Genomic DNA, 17,150 nt, shown 5'->3' on the forward strand with positions numbered 1-17,150 from the left:
ATTTCTCCAACATCATCTTGTAACAGTCTTTTTATTTACTCTGCCCTGGCCACAGACTTTATTTATATGAATGAATGAGCCAATGAATGAAGTCTTCAAATCTGAATTCAAATGTTACCTCTTCTGTGAAGTCTTCTCAACTCCTAGCCTCTCGCCTCCAAGAAAATTCAGAGACTCTTTACCCTGTAGTCCCACTGTAACTTATATGCTCTCCTGTAATAGCAAATTCACAGTGATTGCTACTATTATTATCATTACTTTTTTTTTTAAAGGATTCATCCAGAGATATTCGAGAGGCTCTTCACGAACTTTTGTGCTGTACTAATGTTTCAACCAAAGAAGGGATTCATCTTGCACTGGTGGAGCTGCTGAAAAATTTAACCAAGTACCCTACTGATAGGGACTCCATATGGAAGTAAGGACTTTTTTGCTCATTTGCTCACTGGGTCCAGTAATGTGGTAAATGTATATTGAATTATCCAGTAGTGAATCATCATAGATTGATGGTATGGCCCTCAGTTTGCCTTCAGTTTAACAACCTGATTCAGCTTAACACTCAGGAATCTGATTCTTAAATTGACTATCCCATTTTAGATTATTTATTTATTTGTCCATCCATCCTCTTAGGAGATAGTATGTGCCCTGCTACTGTACATTCACTATGTGCCCAGCCCTATGGTAAGTGCCGCAGGCAGAGACGAGCTGATTAGATTCCTTTTGCTCCTCTGTCCTGTTAATCACTTCTTTGTCTGTTTTGCATTGTCTAAATGATTTCAGCTGCATTGTAGAGATGAGAGGCAGGACTGGCACTTTGTCTACAGATGGAAAACCACTTCATTTTTTCCCTTGATTACCTCTACCTTTACTGACTAGAGTCAAAATTGACATTGTTCATGAATTGCTGTTTGAAGAACTACTTGCAGACATTATTATAAAATGTTCGTAATCGTGCTCCACGTATTGAAGTGAGCTTATGTGATGAGATCACTCCAATGGTATAGTTTATTAGATTTTCTGAAAAAATTTGTTACTAAAAGTAGAAAAACTGTGGGTCAGATCAGGTACTTGCAAGATCTGTTTAAGACTGAAAACACCAGGGGAGTCTTCAAGGAGCACTCAGTCCTTGGGGTGTGGGTCTTGTAGTAGGAAGAAAAACTGGTGTCAGTGTCTGTATCTGGGATGACACAGAAGGAATGAGTAATTTTGCTTGATGGAAGGGATTGTTATGGAGTGTTTCACAGAACATTCTTCTTGCCTTACAGTAAGACAGGTGGTTATTTGGTTCACCCAGAGTATTTATTTAAGACTGTCTTTACTGGTGACTGTAGACTGAAAGCTCCTTCACCTTGTAGTGTTTGTAGTGCTCCAGAGGATTTTGAAGTTGCCTATTCTAATAATCATTTGACTTTTCATTTCTTCCCATGAATGGTGGCTTTATTTAGGAATACCAAAAAAGGATGTGATAAAGAGGGAAGGTATAATCACAGTGGCAATGTTTTTAAGACATTTTTTAAAGGTAGATACATAAATGAAAACCTGGAGGGGAGGTAGTTTGTTATGTTTATATAGCTTTAGTTCATTCAGCAAATGCTTGGAGTACTTGGCTCTATAACCCAATTGCTGTGTTGGTGCTATGGAGAGTTAAAACCGGATTCATTTCAGAGGCCTAGCTTTCAAATAGCAGGATGGAAAGAAGTAGGGAATATGTAGGTAGGTAGATAGATGATTAGGAAAAATATTACAAATCAGAATTGAAGTCCAGTTTCAGAGAGACCCAGGTGCTTGAGCGGCCTGAGCAAAATAGGAGATAAAGGGGTAGCACCTAGAGGCCAGACTACAAGATTTACAATGTCCCCTGAAACACAGTGAGTAAAAGGGTGGGAGTTCAGAAAATTAGCCATTCAGTTCTTTTCACATAGAAGGAAAAGCAGAACTGGGCAAAAGTATACTTTCCTAACAATATCACGTGTTTTAAATGGGATACCTATCCTACTCCATATATCCATGAATTTGTTCCTGGTGCTTGCTTTCTCTCTATTGCCAGTCTGTTTGTTCTCCAGTCCCTGGGGAAGTCCTTTCTCCTTTGTGAAACTTCTTTTTTTTTTTTTTTTTTTTTTTTTTTTCCTTTGTGAAACTTCTGATCATGGTGTGATCTCCTCTACCTTTGACAAGTAGAAAGCAGGGGAGTATCATTCATTTGGTAGTTCATTGCCTTGTAGTGTTGATCATTTTTCCCCAGCTGAATTATAAACTCCACAAGAATAGAGATAAGGATTTATATTTCTTTTCTAATCCTTCTAAAACAGAACTTAAAAAATGATAATACAAATTCTTAGTTACCAGTGCCATGTAGTGGTATAAGCCATGTGGTGCCATGGCTTATAAAGGTTTTCATGTCATCATAATAGTTAACTAATAGCTACTTAATAATACCTAATTGAGTTCTTACTCTGAAACAGACTCTTTGCTGAGTAATTTTTATTCATTATCTCATTTAATGCTTATAGCAACTGTATGAGGTAAGGATTTTTTAATCCCATTTTGTAGGTGAGAAGCCTGTCTGCCCAAGGCCACACAGTTACTCATTTTCATGTTTCAGGTCAGGTCACTTCTGATTTCAGAACTTCGCCCAGGATATCCGTTATACTGCTTTTGCCTACAAGTAATGGGAAATCCGATTAAAAGTGGTTTAAACAATGAAGTCTAATTTTTTGGCATTACAAATCAGAAAGTCAAGTTATAGGATTGGTCATTTAACAGCTTAACAGGGTTATTAACACTGTGGTTTTTCTGCAGTTCTCTTGGCATTTTTCTCATAGTTGCAGGATGGCTGCCTCATAAGACAGTATCTTAAGGCATAAAGGAAAGGGCATTCCTTCTCACATTTTTTTTTTTGTCTAGGAGAACATTCCTGAATAGCTCCCCATCAGACTTCCCTTCTTGTTCCTTTGAGCAGGAATGGGTTACTTTACTTCCTGCAAAGGTAGTAAAGTTTAAACCACTTGTGCTTGAGCCCTTGGGCTGAGTCTCCCTTCTCTGAGCACCTACCTGATACTTGAGTAAAATCAGTGTTCTCTTGGCAAGGAATTTGGAGAAAATAGCTGTTGGTTAAATAATCAGTAATAATTTATGCCATATCAGCTCTTTAATAATAGCAATTTTTTTTAGATGAACTGAGTTCCAGAATAATTGAAGGACTTATTTGAGGTCATAGAGGTTACCAAAAATGGGTGGTTGGGAATTTGCATTTCTGAATCAGGTTTTCTGATTCCAATCCCCAGTACTTTTTAAAGCATTTGTTAAGTTACTAAGGTGGACTCTCATTTTGTTTGTTTCAGGTGTTTGAAGTTTCTGGGAAGTCGGCATCCAACCCTGGTGCTTCCCTTGGTGCCAGAGCTCCTGAGCACACATCCATTTTTTGACACAGCTGAACCGGACATGGATGATCCAGCTTGTATCCTCTGCAAGGATAAAACTAGGAAAGACTGGGCTGATTTGGTGGGCTGTTCTGGCATCTTTTTCTGCAGTGTAACTTGGAGGGGGCAGTCCTAGGTTTAATTTTTTTTCATTTCTTTTAATTAAGAGTATATTCTGAGGGAGCCTAATAGTTGTTATTCGTAGCGTTCATTCTTGTTTTCACAATAATTCACATTTGCTATTTAATATTATTATTATTAGTTTTTTTAAACCATTTGTTCAGCACCTATTATATTCCACACTGTTTCATGCTTTATACATTTACCATGTATATGTAAATATGTATATTTACATATGTAAATCTCCCAAATACCCCTGGAAGGAGGTATTATTCCCAGTTTGCAGATGAGGAGACTGAGGCTTAGAAAGGCTAAATAACTCCCCAAGCAGCACATGTGGAATTCAAAGCCAGGCATATTTGTTATTTTATTTTGTTGTTATTTTTAAATATTTTGCTTATTTATTTAATAGAGAGAGAGAGAGAAAGAGAGTGCACAAGTAGGGGGTGCAGCAGGGAGAGGGAGAAGCAGACTCCCCGCTGAGCAGGGAGCCTGATGCGGGGCTCAATCACAGTACCTTGGGATCATGAACTGAGGGAAGGCAGATGCTCAATGACTGAGCCACCCAGATGCCCCCATCTTTGGTTTTAAGGTCTATGAATGACCAATCTTCCTTCCTTCCTCTATTTCTCTTTCTTTTTTCTTTTCTTTTATTAAAGATTTATTTATTTGAGAGAGAGAACACAGTGTGAGAGTGAGCAGGGGAGGGGCAGAGGAGCAGAATCTCAAACTCTGGACTGAGCCTGGAGCCTGACATGGGGCTCCATCTCATGACCCTGAGATCATGACCTGAGCCAAAACCAAGAGGCAGACGCTTAACTGACTGAGCCACCAAGGGGCCTCAGTTTATGAACTTTCTTAATCTGCAGCCTGAAGAGGGGATGGGTTGAGCTAGTCTGCAGGATTACTTTGCCTCTGATGCAAGTTGAGTGGGTTTGTGACAGCCATGGGCAGCATGCCATGCAATTAGATTGTTTTCCGGTAATGGGAATACATTTACATCAGTGCACCCACAGTCTCCTATGGTTCTTTCTGCTCTATAGCAGATTCTTGGTGAGGTTTAGGGGATATTTATTGAGATGCAGAGATCAACCAAATAACTGGCTGTCGTAGGATGACCATTATAGTCTCTCTTGATTCTGTTTGTTTATTTTCACACTTTTTGGAGAAATCTTTTTTTAAAGATTTTATTTATTTATTTGACAGACAGATCACAAGTAGGCAAAGAGGCAGGCAGAGAGAGAGGAGGAAGCAGGCTCCCCACCGAGCAGAGAGCCCGATGTGAGGCTCGATCCCAGGACCCTAGGATCATGACCTGAGCCGATGGCAGAGACTTTAACCCACTGAGCCACCCAGGCACCCCTGTTTGGAGAAATTTTTAACCATTTGTTTAGTTGATATACTAATCAATGTCTGACTTTGTGTTTACCTCTGGGAAAGGCTTATTCCAGACCTTACTTTAAAGGTACAATACTGTAGCTGCTTGAAATTTAGCTCATCAGAAAGGGGCTTAAGGGCTAGATGTTATCACAAACCTCACATGATGTATTGAAGTGCTCAGAAATCCGAGGGCCCTTTTTACATTTAAAAAAACATTAAACACTTTTGGAAGGCTCTAACGTTAAGATACCTTTCTGGGCAGTTGAGAGGTTCTATTATTTAGGAAATATGTTTGGCTGTTCAGTAAAAGAGATTTCCCCCAAATGTAGCTTAAATGAATTAAGATTTTTACTTTTCTCCAAGGTAGAAGAAATCTGGAAGTACACAGTCTGTTGCTGGTAAAGCAGCTCTACATTATTCTTGGTGATCCAAACTCCTTCTGTTTTCCTGTTCGGCCATTTTCACTTATCCAGCATTGCTGCTGGAGGTCCAATGATCAGGCCCTGGTTCTAGAGAGAAAGTTAGAGGATATTTGTGGTCAAATCAGTATTCTGTTAGCAAGGAAAAAGGGAAGAATGGATATTGGGTAGGCAACTGACAGGGTCTTCCACAGGGATACATATAGAAGATTGGAAACTATGTTTACCTTTCAATTTCTGATTTTCCCTCTGTTAAGAAAATATATATAGAAAGTAAGTCCAAAAAATTGAAAGAAGAAACTTCATACTGAACGTGCAAAATCCTGCTAGTCAGAGTAATTGACCATTAGTATTTTGGTGTATTTCCTTCTTTTTTAAGGCTTGGTGTTGGGATTTTGTTCTTGTTTTATTTTTTTAACATAGTTTATCTCATCATCAAATATATGATAATAGATGACTGCTCTCATATCCTCTGTATATGTTAGCAGCTGCTTTTTCACTTATGATACAATGTTTGTGATACAATATTATAAATTTTTCAAACATCGAATTTTTAACGATTGCAAAATACTCCCATCAAGTAGGTGAAACACGAGGTATATGGTCATTTTCCTGCTTTGGGGCATTTAGGTTGTTTCTGATTATTTGCTATTATAAATGATTCTGTACTCTATGATTATTTACTTAGAGTAAAATCTGAGGTGTAGAATTACTCACCATCCAAAAGACTTTTACTGTCTAGTGTCAAATTATGATCCAAAGATTTGTGCCCAAGTGTACTTTAGTGAGCCATGTACTGCAAGTTTCAGTGTGTTACTATTCTCTGCAGGATCAGGCATTATTTTTAAAAAACCTTTGGTGAGTGGGGTAATGTATCTCTTTGTTTGAATTTGCATTTATTTGTTAGAAAATTCTCATTTAATAAGACTTTTGAGGGTGGGAATTGGAGGCACATCATTCTAGCTAACGTCAACCTTTTAAACCTCCAGGTTTCTTAACCCAATCATCCCTCAGACATTGCAGTTTTGGTTCTTATTTTTAATGCTGCTAAAACCTGTCCAACAATGCCAGCACTATTCTCAGATCATACCTTCAGACACTATGCCTACCTCCGAGACAGTCTTTCTCATCTTGTTCCTGCCTTAAGGGTATGTTGAAAACAACTTTTGTCATTATTTTTGGTGTTTTGTCATTATTTTTGGTGTTTTGATTTTGGGTCCTTTGTAGTTGTTAAATAGCAAAGAGCAGGCTATATTTTCTCTGAAAACACATTCATTCATTCTCTTTCTCTCTTGGGCTTTCTCCCATTGTTTTGTACTTTTTCTTCTGTATTCCTTACTTTAAAAAAAAAAAAAAAGATTTTATTTATTTATTTGACAGAGAGAAATCACAAGTAGTCGGAGAGGCCAGCAGAGAGAGAGAGAGGGAAGTAGGCTCCCTGCTGAGCAGAGAGCCCGATCATGACCTGAGCCGAAGGCAGCGGCTTAACCCACTGAGCCACCCAGGTGCCCCATATTCCTTACTTTTTAAGAAGATTCGTATTCTAAATGTCCCTGAGTTATTGACGATGTTATGTTAGGCAAGAAAAAGGAATCTGGAACAATATATTCCAGACCAAGGATTAGATTTTGCAACATTTTAACAATTACATAAAGCCAAAATTCTCAACAAATTTATTTTTTAATAATAAAACCTTTGTTACTTTTAAAACCTTAGAGATACAGAAAGAAAAACTTTATGAACCATGAGGGTAATGGCAAACACTGAAAGCTGACTGTGTGCAGACACTTCTTTAAGCTCTCCATTTGTGTTAACTCATTCCTGTTTAGGTGACTCCCAAGGACTTTATTTAGAATAATATATGTACATGGTTAGAAAATCTAAACTGTGTATAAGGTACAAAATTAAAAGTGAAATCCTCTTTGCTCTCGTCCATCCCTTTCTTGAAAGGTAACCACTTTTAGCAGTAAGAACAAGAATTACAATTATCATCCTATAAAATGTTTTTATAGCGTGCTATGTAAATTTATTTGGTAATAAGCCATCATTGCCCTATGAAGTGAAAGATCAAATGAAGTTTAAAAATAAATGTGACAGCAGATTGATTTTTAGTCCCATTTCTGTGGTTACCTCATTTACTTCAGTTAGCAATAGAACATAATATTATCCATACTCTTTTCTTTTTCTCCTTGCAGTGGTTGTATTGTGTAAACCATATCTATTCTCTCAGTCTGTCTCCCTTTCTCCCAGTGAAGCTAGGGAATGAGAGAAAGGTTATTTACAGAATCACCTTACCTGTTTTCCCTTTCCTGTGTTTGACTCCCTTTTTTTGGTCCTTGTTTCTTTGTATTACCAGAAGCTGAGCCACAGAATTTGGTGGTCTTATAACCCTACTATTTTTGCTTAGTTACCAGGTAGAAAACTAGTGTCATCGGCTGTTTCCCCCAGTATCATGCCTCATGAGGATCCTTCCCATCAGTTTCTGCAGCAGAGTCTTGAAAGAGTGTACAGCCTTCAGCACCTCGACCCTCAGGGAACCCAGGAGCTGCTGGAGCTCACCATCAGGTGAGGTGACCATCTCTTTACTTTGACAGAGTTAAACTTTACACTTATGCTCAGCTGAGCTGTTTTTAATTTCTGGTGTCGGCTACAGGCTGGTTTTTCGGAGTCTGTGACCTACACTCACACGTAGTTTTATGACATGTTTGTATTTGCATTAGATTGGAGTTTCGTGCTCATGACCGCTTTGATGATGAGTGCAAAGCTGAAGAGTTACAAAGAAGCAGTTTTAAATTTTTCTCTCCTTGTGTATTAGTTAGGATGGGTGACAGAAAATGTAAAGAACTGTGGCTTGTGTAGGAGGAAAGGTTAATTCTTTCCTGCAGGGAGGGCAGAGCTATGATGTTTATCAGACCCCTACGTGCATTCTTTCTCCATCTTCTGCATCAGGTTCTCTGCCTAAAAATCCAAACTCTAACTATCCCCTCTGTTTTCCAGGGTGCAGGAAAAAGCAAAGAGCAGGAGAAGGGCATCATCATTTCTAACCTTACCGCCTTTTAAAGACACTTCCCCAAAGTTGCATGTTCTAATTTTACTCACATCCCATTGACTAGAACTTAAGTCACATGATGGTATCTTGTTGCTAGGAGCTAGCAAATGCAGTCTTCATTCTGGTGACCAGTGCTTAGTTAACATTTGGTGACTCTGATACTCCAGAAGAAGGGGAGGATATTGGGGAACAACCAGCAGACTCTTCCAGACCTTATTAGGATGTTTTGAATGATATGAAACAAATTGAAATCCATTTGCCTTTAACAAAAACAGTTTCTGTCTACTTTTTTGAATAAGGTTTGTGGCAGAGATGAGTAGCGCCAAGGACACTGTTTGGTCTGCAAAGCCTAAAATATTTACTATCTGACCCTTTTCAGAAAAGGTTCGCTGACCCTGAAGTGATGCCTTGGTCATATTTTTTTCTTCTGCTCCATTAACAAAGTGATTAGTTTTGGAGGCCAGTATCTGAAGTTGTTGGCTCCAAGCCCAGGAAAATAAGTTCCACTTTCTGACTCATCCCCACCTAAGTAAACATTTAGGTTTTGTTTTTGACAGTTTTTATCCTGTTGGCACTAAAGCAAGTACAAAATGCCTAAAAGCAAGCCAATTTGGTCATCAGATGCAGTGCTGGCTATTAGTGGGTGCTCAGTAAACACCTACTGGCCCGACTTGCCTGCGTGTAGTCCTGCTGGGCTTCAGGCTGGTGAGACCACTGTTCTAGTGCTATAGTCAGCCCTGGATACTGTTTCTAACTTGAGTGCATTCTGATGAGGGTGGCCAGGGTGGTAAAAGATCCAGAAAGGAAAGCAGATGGTGGAGTAGTTATTGATAACGTACTCTGTTTTGCAAACATTATTGCAGTTATTGTTACCATTTCACAGAGAAGAAATGACAGTTAGGGGAGGTGAAGCAATTTGCTAAGAAGTAGCAAAACCAGGCTTTGAATCTGGTTTTGTTTGACTCTAAATTTGTGACTTTGTGACGTATTGCAGTGAAGATGATTCCTGTTAGATTGGGTGACTTGGGGATTCTGCAGAAATTACATTTTTGGTAGTTGTGGAAAAGGGAAATATTAGAGTTTCATACAGAAGTTTCTCTGATTAGGACTCTGATCACTTACTTATTGGTACTAGTTTAAAACAAACTTCACCATCATAAGCAAGCCATCACCTTTGTTGTAATCCCAAAGGTCATTTAATCTAATGGGATCTCACCTGTAGAAAGTGTGCTTCAGCTGGGGCTCCAGGAGATGATTTGTTTGTTTCTAGAATTTTTTTTTTTGAAGATTTTATTTATTTATTTGACAGACAGAGATCACAAGTAGGCAGAGAGGCAGGCAGAGAGAGAAGGAAGCAGGCTCCCTGCTGAGCTGAGAGCCCGATGTGGGGCTCGATTCCAGGACACTGGGATTATGACCTGAGCTGAAGGCAGAGTCTTTAACCCACTGAGCCACCCAGGCGCCCCATTTGTTTCTAGAATTTCACACCTCCAGATATATGTAGATATGATGTTTATAAGGCTCTGCTGTCCTTGATCATAATAAGAGCTGCTGTCTGTTTTAAGTGCTTACTATGTACCCACTCTTCTAAGTGCTTTAAGAGTTGAATTTGGAAACAGTCTTATGAAAAGTACCCCATTTTTAAATGAGTGAAAGAGCTGGGAGTCATTCATTTGTTATATGGTTTTTGAGTATTTGTCATATGCTAGGTAGAAGTGGCACAGTGGTAAACAAAACAGTCTTTGTTGCAAGGGATCATACAGCCTGTTAGGGAGGTAGCTAGGGAAACAAGAATTGTAATATTGTGTTTTCCATGCTGCAGATGGGAAGTTCAGGGTTCTCTGTACCTGGCCCCTCCTTAGATGGCTAAGCAGTTACCTGAAGACTGAATAGAAGTTCATCAAGTGAAGAAGGGAGAAGACTGTCCAGGACCAAGAATGGCAAGGTCATAGAGTAGAACATAGGTCTAACTAGCCCTTACTTTCATCTGGTCACATTGTTCTGTTTCTGATTAACAGTGTGTAGGACACGAAGGATCTAGTATAATGAGATGTAAAATGCAAAGGAATTGGTTCAAGCCTCAGTTTTTATCATTTCCTAGGTATGTGATCTTGGGCCTCAAGTCCCCCCTCATCTGTAATTTGAGAGTACTATGTAGCTAGCTGGTCATAGGACTGTTGTGAAGGTCATTATCATGACATGTGTAAAGTATTTTGAGAATAGCAGTTGGTTAGATAACAGTTGGTTATTTCTGAAATTTTGTTTTTAAAATTTAAATTCTGAAACAAATTAAAAATAATAAAATTTAAATTACCACTTATTTTACACAGTAGACATGCTCTTGATATTTTTAAGTAAATCCCGTCCAGATGTTATAAATGCTTATTGCCATGAGGTGGATGAAGGATTGCTAAAGTGTATGTTCCTGGGAAGGGCACTTTTGCCCTCCCAAATCCCATTTGCAGAAATGTGGCTTAATATGCATCTGGTTTTAGCACCTGGGTGGCTCAGTGGGTTAAAGCCTCTGCCTTTGGCTCAGGTCATGATCTCAGGGTCCTGGGTTCGAGCCCCCGCATCGGGCTCTCTTCTCAGCAGGGAGCCTGCTTCCCTTCCTCTCTCTGCCTGCCTCTCTGCCTACTTGTGATCTCTGTCTGTCAAATAAATAAAATCTTTAAAAAAATATATGCATCTGGTTTTTTTATTTTTTAAATATTTTATTTATTTATTTATTTATTTATTTGACAGAGAGAGAGTGTGAGAAAGGGAATACAGGCAGGGGGTGTGGGAGAGGGAGAAGCAGGCCTCCCCCTGAGCAGGGAGCCCAATGCAGGGCTCAATCCTAGGATCATGGGATCATGATTGGAGCAGAAGGCAGATGCTCAACGACTGAGCCACCCAAGCACCTTTGCATCTGGTTTTAAATTGGTTTTGGTGTCATCTCTATTTGATGTAGTTCATAAATAAATGAAAGAGTTTAATAACAGATAAATAAATGAAATATATAGTTTAAAAGAAAAGACTTGGAGTTCAGACAGACCTGAGTTCAAGGCCTATTTTTGCCACTATTAATCCTGTGACCTTGGGCAAACCGCTTAAACTCTTATCTTCCCTTTCATTCTCAGTGACATACAATTAATTCCAATTCACATTGTCAGGATTAAATGGGCTCAAGTAGGGAAACACCTAGCACACCTTGTATAGTGCACACAGAAGGTGATCTTTGTACCTTCTCATTAAAGAGTTCATAGTTTCCCGAGGGATGTTTAAACTTAGGCTCCCCGAGGATTGTGGGCATAAAGAGGTACAGAGAGGAAACAGTAGGATAACAGTATTTTGTCCAGGAGTAGCAAGTTTCTTTCTTTGCTCTCCCTGTTTGGCTCTCCCATGGTTGCTTGGCTCACATCTTGTTCTGTGCAGTTGAGAACAATTGCTTCAGTGCCGGGGCTGTAGAATAGCTTACCATCCGGCGGCTGTGTAGTCTGCTGCTCAGTGTTGTCTGTCATCGAAACAGAAGCCAGAATCTTCCTCGAGAGGAAACATTCAGAAATGGAATGATTCAGGGATGCCTTTGCAAGGGAGACATCAGAGATGTGAGAGAGGCCAGCTGACCACCTGGGCAGCGTTTCACAGGTACAGTTAGCTAGGATGGTCTTGCCTTTTATTGTGCTGTATTCCACACCTGAGTAGGCTCTCCAAGAACCTCTCAAGCCACCCAAACTCACAAGACATGATATATAAGCCACAGGCCCCAATTTCTTCAGTCACTGTGGGAGTAATTCATTTTGTGTGTCTTCCCAGTGTGTCTCCTTCCTGATACCAAGGTCCCTAGGACACAGCATTAGCTATTAAGAAAGTTGTATATTAGGGGCACCTGGGTGGCTCAGTGGGTTAAGCCACTGCCTTCGGCTCAGGTCGTGATCTTGGGGTCTTGGGATCAAGTCCCGCATGGGGCTCTCTGCTCAGCAGGGAGCCTGCTTCCCTTCCTCTCTCTCTGCCTGCCTCTCTGCCTGCTTGTGATCTCTCTCTGTCAAGTGAGTGAATGGAATCTTTAAAAAAAAAAAAAAGAAAGTTGTGTATTAGAGGGAGGGGCTTAGTCAAACGGATAGTTTTGTATAGGCTACTGTGAAACGTTCTGTGTTATGCCAACCCTGCAGCTCCACTTCCCTTGTGACCCAAATCACGTTTTCCACAGCTATCATTTCTGTATGAAATTTTGATGTTGCCATTAAAAAACAAGATGGTTTTCCATGAATGCTTTCTGAGATGGATTATTAGGTCATACACACACATGCACGCATACACACACACACATACATACACTCCTCTCCTCAAAAAAGTAGAAAGGAAAACAATGATTTTTTTTGTTCTTGTTGGTCTATTGTGTTATCTCCAAAAGAGAAAGAAACTGGTAATGGTGGTTGCCAATGGGAAGGGTGTACTGGTTTGCAGTGCCCTGTTATAGGAAGGTGAACTAAGTTAGTTGCATATATTTAGTATCTTTTGAATTCTCTTATCTTATTGGTTTAATTGTATAGCTAGGTATGTATTATCTATTCAAAAAATTAAAATTTTAAATCAGTAATTCCAGCCCCCACACAACTATTGACCTGTGTGTGGCACTTTCTATTTTCTTGCATCCAAGAAGCTTGGTTTTATATTTTTGCAATCACTTTGGCTATTCCAGTATCCAGTGAGGATGTTTTTGGCTTTGGGTATCTGGGAAACCTTATCTCAAACAAGCTTGTGATGGGTTTTTGTTTTCTCATATGAATAGAAATCCGAGGCAGTTCTAAGTATGATATGGTCGTGTAGTTTACTTATATTATTAAAGACCCAGTTCTCTGTCTCTTGGGATTTTTCTTGTCCTCAGCATTTGCTTTATCCCAAAGCTTTTTCTTTTGGAGTTATAGTATGGCTGCCGGTGGCAGTCAGGACCGTAAGTGCCCTTTTTCAGTCTAGGGCATGATGGAGATAGAGATAGACATACAAACTACTATCAGGCCTGCTCCAAGTGTGGAGTATAAGTCCTTCAATTAGGACTGAGAAGGCCAATTTAGGTCACATAACCTGGGAGATGACATATACTAATTGGCTTAGTTCAATCAGACTCTACCTGGGAATGGGTTTGGGGATACCTTGCCTTGAACAAAATCAGAGTTCAGTAAGTGAAGAAGACATAAAGAATGGCTAACTGGGTAGGGAGCCAACAAAGCCTACTACAGTATCTTAATTTTTTTTTTCCTGGTGATACAAAAAATACTCATCTGTTATATAAAACACTTGAAAAATAAAGCACAGTTGGGAGAAGACAATAAAAAGAACCCTCATACCTCTCTCAGAAAACCACTTTGCTGTATTTTTCTCCTACATACAGTTTTTATGTAGTTAAGGTCTTATACCTTATTACCGTTTTATATTTTAACATCTGTAGAATATTCCACTATAATAGTGACATATTGTGGGGCATAAAGCATTTCATTTCTGTTGGATATTTCTCTTAGAATTACTTCTCAGCGTAAAGGTACTGATGAAAATATTTATATTTGAAAGTATGTATGGCTTTTATAATGGTACAGTTTTACTTTACAAAAGAATTTTATCAGCTTAAACTGTTATCAAAGCATGAGTGAACCAGTTTCATTATAATCACTCCATCATTGGGTGTCAACATTTTAAAAATTTATGACCAGTTTTACTAAGTATAGAATGGTAAAATGTATTTTTTTGGTTGTTGTTTTTTTTTAAGATTTTATTTGTTGAGGGGCGCTTGGGTGGCTCAGTGGGTTAAAGCCTCTGCCTTCTGCTTGGGTCATGATCCCTGGGTCCTGGGATTGAGGCCCACATTGGGCTCCCTGCACAGCAGAAAGTCTGTTTCTCCCTCTCCCGCTCCCTCAGCTTGTGTTCCCGCTCTCTCTGTCTCTCTCTCTATCAAATAAATAAAATCTTTTTTTAAAAAAAAAGATTTTATTTATTTATTTCAGATTGAGAGGGACCGAGAGAGAACACAAGCAGGGGGAGGGACACTGCTTGTTTGGCCTTTCAAGGACACTGGGATCTGACCTGAGCTGAAGGCAAACACTTAACCCATTGAGCCATGCAGGTGCTGCTAAAATGGTAAAATGCTTTGGACTTGATCTTTATATGGCTGTCATTATTCCTATCCACTCTTGAACTTGGGGTTTTCTTTACTGTAGGGATCTTCAAAGACTTGGAGAACTTCAGTCTGAACTAGCAGGAGTTGCTGACTTCTCTGCTACCTATCTTCGGTGTCAACTTCTTCTTATCAAGGTTGGTTTGGATCCTTTATGTTTGTATTTTGTGATTACTATGTGCATAAAGTGCATAGAAAGCACTTTAGTGGATTCAGCAGTTCTTGAAGCCATAAGTAGAAAACTGTAGTCCTGCATAGCCGCTGAGCAGTGAAGAAATTATGTACTCTGCAGTATAATTATATTAGTCTCTAATTAAAAAATTGTTCATTTGTGTGGGACTTTAAATTTTTTTAATTTGGGAGAATTCTTTTATCATTGTATGATTAGAGCAGATTGGATAATCATTTTCATTAGAATCCTAAGGATTTTTCATTTTTTTAAATAATTTGATTAGCATATAGAACTTTTTTATTATTTCTTAAAATTCCAGTTTCACTTTGCCCAGGTCCTAACTAGGCAAAGGTTGTTTTCACTGCACTTAAAATTTTGTCCACCTTACTGACATTTCGTTTTAGCCAGATTGTATACACACAAACACAGAAACACACACAAACACACAGAAACACTCACCCACAATTGGTAGCCAAGAAGCTGTCCCAGTTTGCTGAGATGAAAATGTGTTAAGTTAGTTCAGTAGCTTTCAGCTTCAGCAGCAGAGTTCCACTCAATTTAGGCTTAGGTTTTGGACTCCCCTTCTCACTTGATAAGTCTTTATCCTGGCTTTGGTTCCAAGTGTTAGTGATTATGATATTTGACCAAAGTCAGAATAAATGGCATCGTTAGAAGTTATTTCTCACTGTAAGATGTGTGAGCTTAGGGTTTTGCAGGTATATGTATATACATGGAAGGGAATGTGTACTCTGAAATGGGTTGGGATTTGTACGGCTCTTGTTTGGCTAGATAGATTCCTTCAAATGCATATACCTGTGTAACCACCACCACAGTCAAGAAATAGAACATTCTCATTATCGCAAAAAGGTCCTCCATGCCACTTTTGTAGAGTTGTTTGGCCTTTTCAAGCTTCTATGAAACAGGGCTGACAATAATTCTACATAGGTAAGGGCTGGTAACCAGCAAGGTGTGTGAGAGCCCTTTGCCTAGTGTCTGATACATTGAGAGTGCCATGTCAGCGTTGGTCTTCTTTCTTTCCTTCCTTCCTCCCTCCCTCGGTCCCTTGCTCTCTTCCTCCCTTCCTTTCTTTCTTTCCTTTTTTAAAAAATTTTATGTATTTATTTCACAAAGTGGGGAGGGCACAAGTGAGGAGAGCAGCAGGCAGAAGGAGAGAGCGAAGCAGTCTTCCCGCTGAGTAGGGAGCCTGATGGGGGTTTGATCCCAGGACGCTGGGATCATGACCTAAGCCTAAGGCAGAGGCTTAACCGACTGAGCCACCCAGGCGCCCCCAGTGTAATGTTATGTACAAAAAAAAAAAAAAAAAAAGCATACACAATTCTGCTTTTAGACTACAACTGTATAAAAAGCACATATATGAAAAATGATTGGAAGTGAAACAGTAACTGTTAAGGGTAGTATGATTTGGATGCTTTAAAAATTTCTGTATCTATAGTTTAGACATGCTGCTGTCCTAACTGGATAGTCACCAGGCACATGTGACTATTGACTACTTGAAATGTTAGTTCAAATTGAGATGTGCTATAAATGCAAAAGACGCACGGATTTCTGAGACTTACTGGGATGAAAAACAATGTGAGCTATTAACTTTTAGAATACTAATTTTTTAGTGAAAATATATCTTAAATATACTGGGTTAAGTAAACTATATTGTCAAAATTAATTTCATCTATTTCTTTTTACTTTTAAAAATGTGGCTACTAGAATATATAAAATTATGTATACTGTGTGTGTTAATTTCTGTTAGATATTGTTAGTCTAGATCTTCTATAAAGGCATTAGGTTATGTCTTTAGGGACTACAGCAGAAGTTTAGAGAGATGAGAGTTGGGGCCATACAGCTGAGAGGAGAGGGGTGGAAGGTAAAATTGTGGCTCCGCATGATGCTTTTGAACATAGAGAGATTGAGGGAGAGGGAAGAATGTAGAAAAGCTTCTTGATTTCTGGTGTGACATGTCAGTAGGTGAGGGGCTCTTCAAAGGATAGTGAGCAAAACAAAAGAACCACAGTCAAGGAAGACGGGTCTGGGCAGCCAGGGTAGTCTAGTGGCTCTGGGAACAAGAAAGGCTGAGAGCCATGGCTTTCTCGCCCATTTTAGTGAGAGCTGCATTACTCCTGCCGTCAGCTTGCAAGCACTGGTCTGATCTGGATATAGGGCCTTTGAGCTGGGAATTGGATTGAATGGGAAGAAGTTCAGCCTTTGCTTTCCTCTTTCTTTATAACAGGCAGGGCTTACTAGCTTAAAAAGAATAAGATTGAGAAGAAGTCCTGATCCAGGTGGCGCCTGGGTGGCTCAGTGGGTTAAGCCGCTGCCTTCGGCTCAGGTCATGATCTCGGAGTCCTGGGATCGAGCCCCGCATCGGGCTCTCTGCTCAGCGGGGAGCCTGCTTCCTCCTCTCTCTCTGCCTGCCTCTCTGCCTGCTTGT

General features: G+C 39.5%; 1 protein-coding gene across 1 annotated transcript in view; it reads left to right on the top strand.

Moving 5' to 3' along the window:
• The window catches only part of INTS4 (integrator complex subunit 4), a 117,848-nt gene that overhangs the window by 80,872 nt on the left and 19,826 nt on the right, over nt 1-17,150 (top strand). The window contains exons 12-16 of the mRNA XM_082749532.1: nt 273-415; nt 3,339-3,454; nt 6,350-6,483; nt 7,743-7,900; nt 14,579-14,672. Coding sequence (XP_082605658.1) covers nt 273-415; nt 3,339-3,454; nt 6,350-6,483; nt 7,743-7,900; nt 14,579-14,672 — 645 coding nt within the window. The remainder of the gene's footprint in view (nt 1-272; nt 416-3,338; nt 3,455-6,349; nt 6,484-7,742; nt 7,901-14,578; nt 14,673-17,150) is intronic.

Source organism: Mustela nivalis, assembly GCF_964662115.1.
Source record: "Mustela nivalis genome assembly, chromosome: 9".
Lineage (NCBI taxonomy): Eukaryota > Metazoa > Chordata > Mammalia > Carnivora > Mustelidae > Mustela > Mustela nivalis.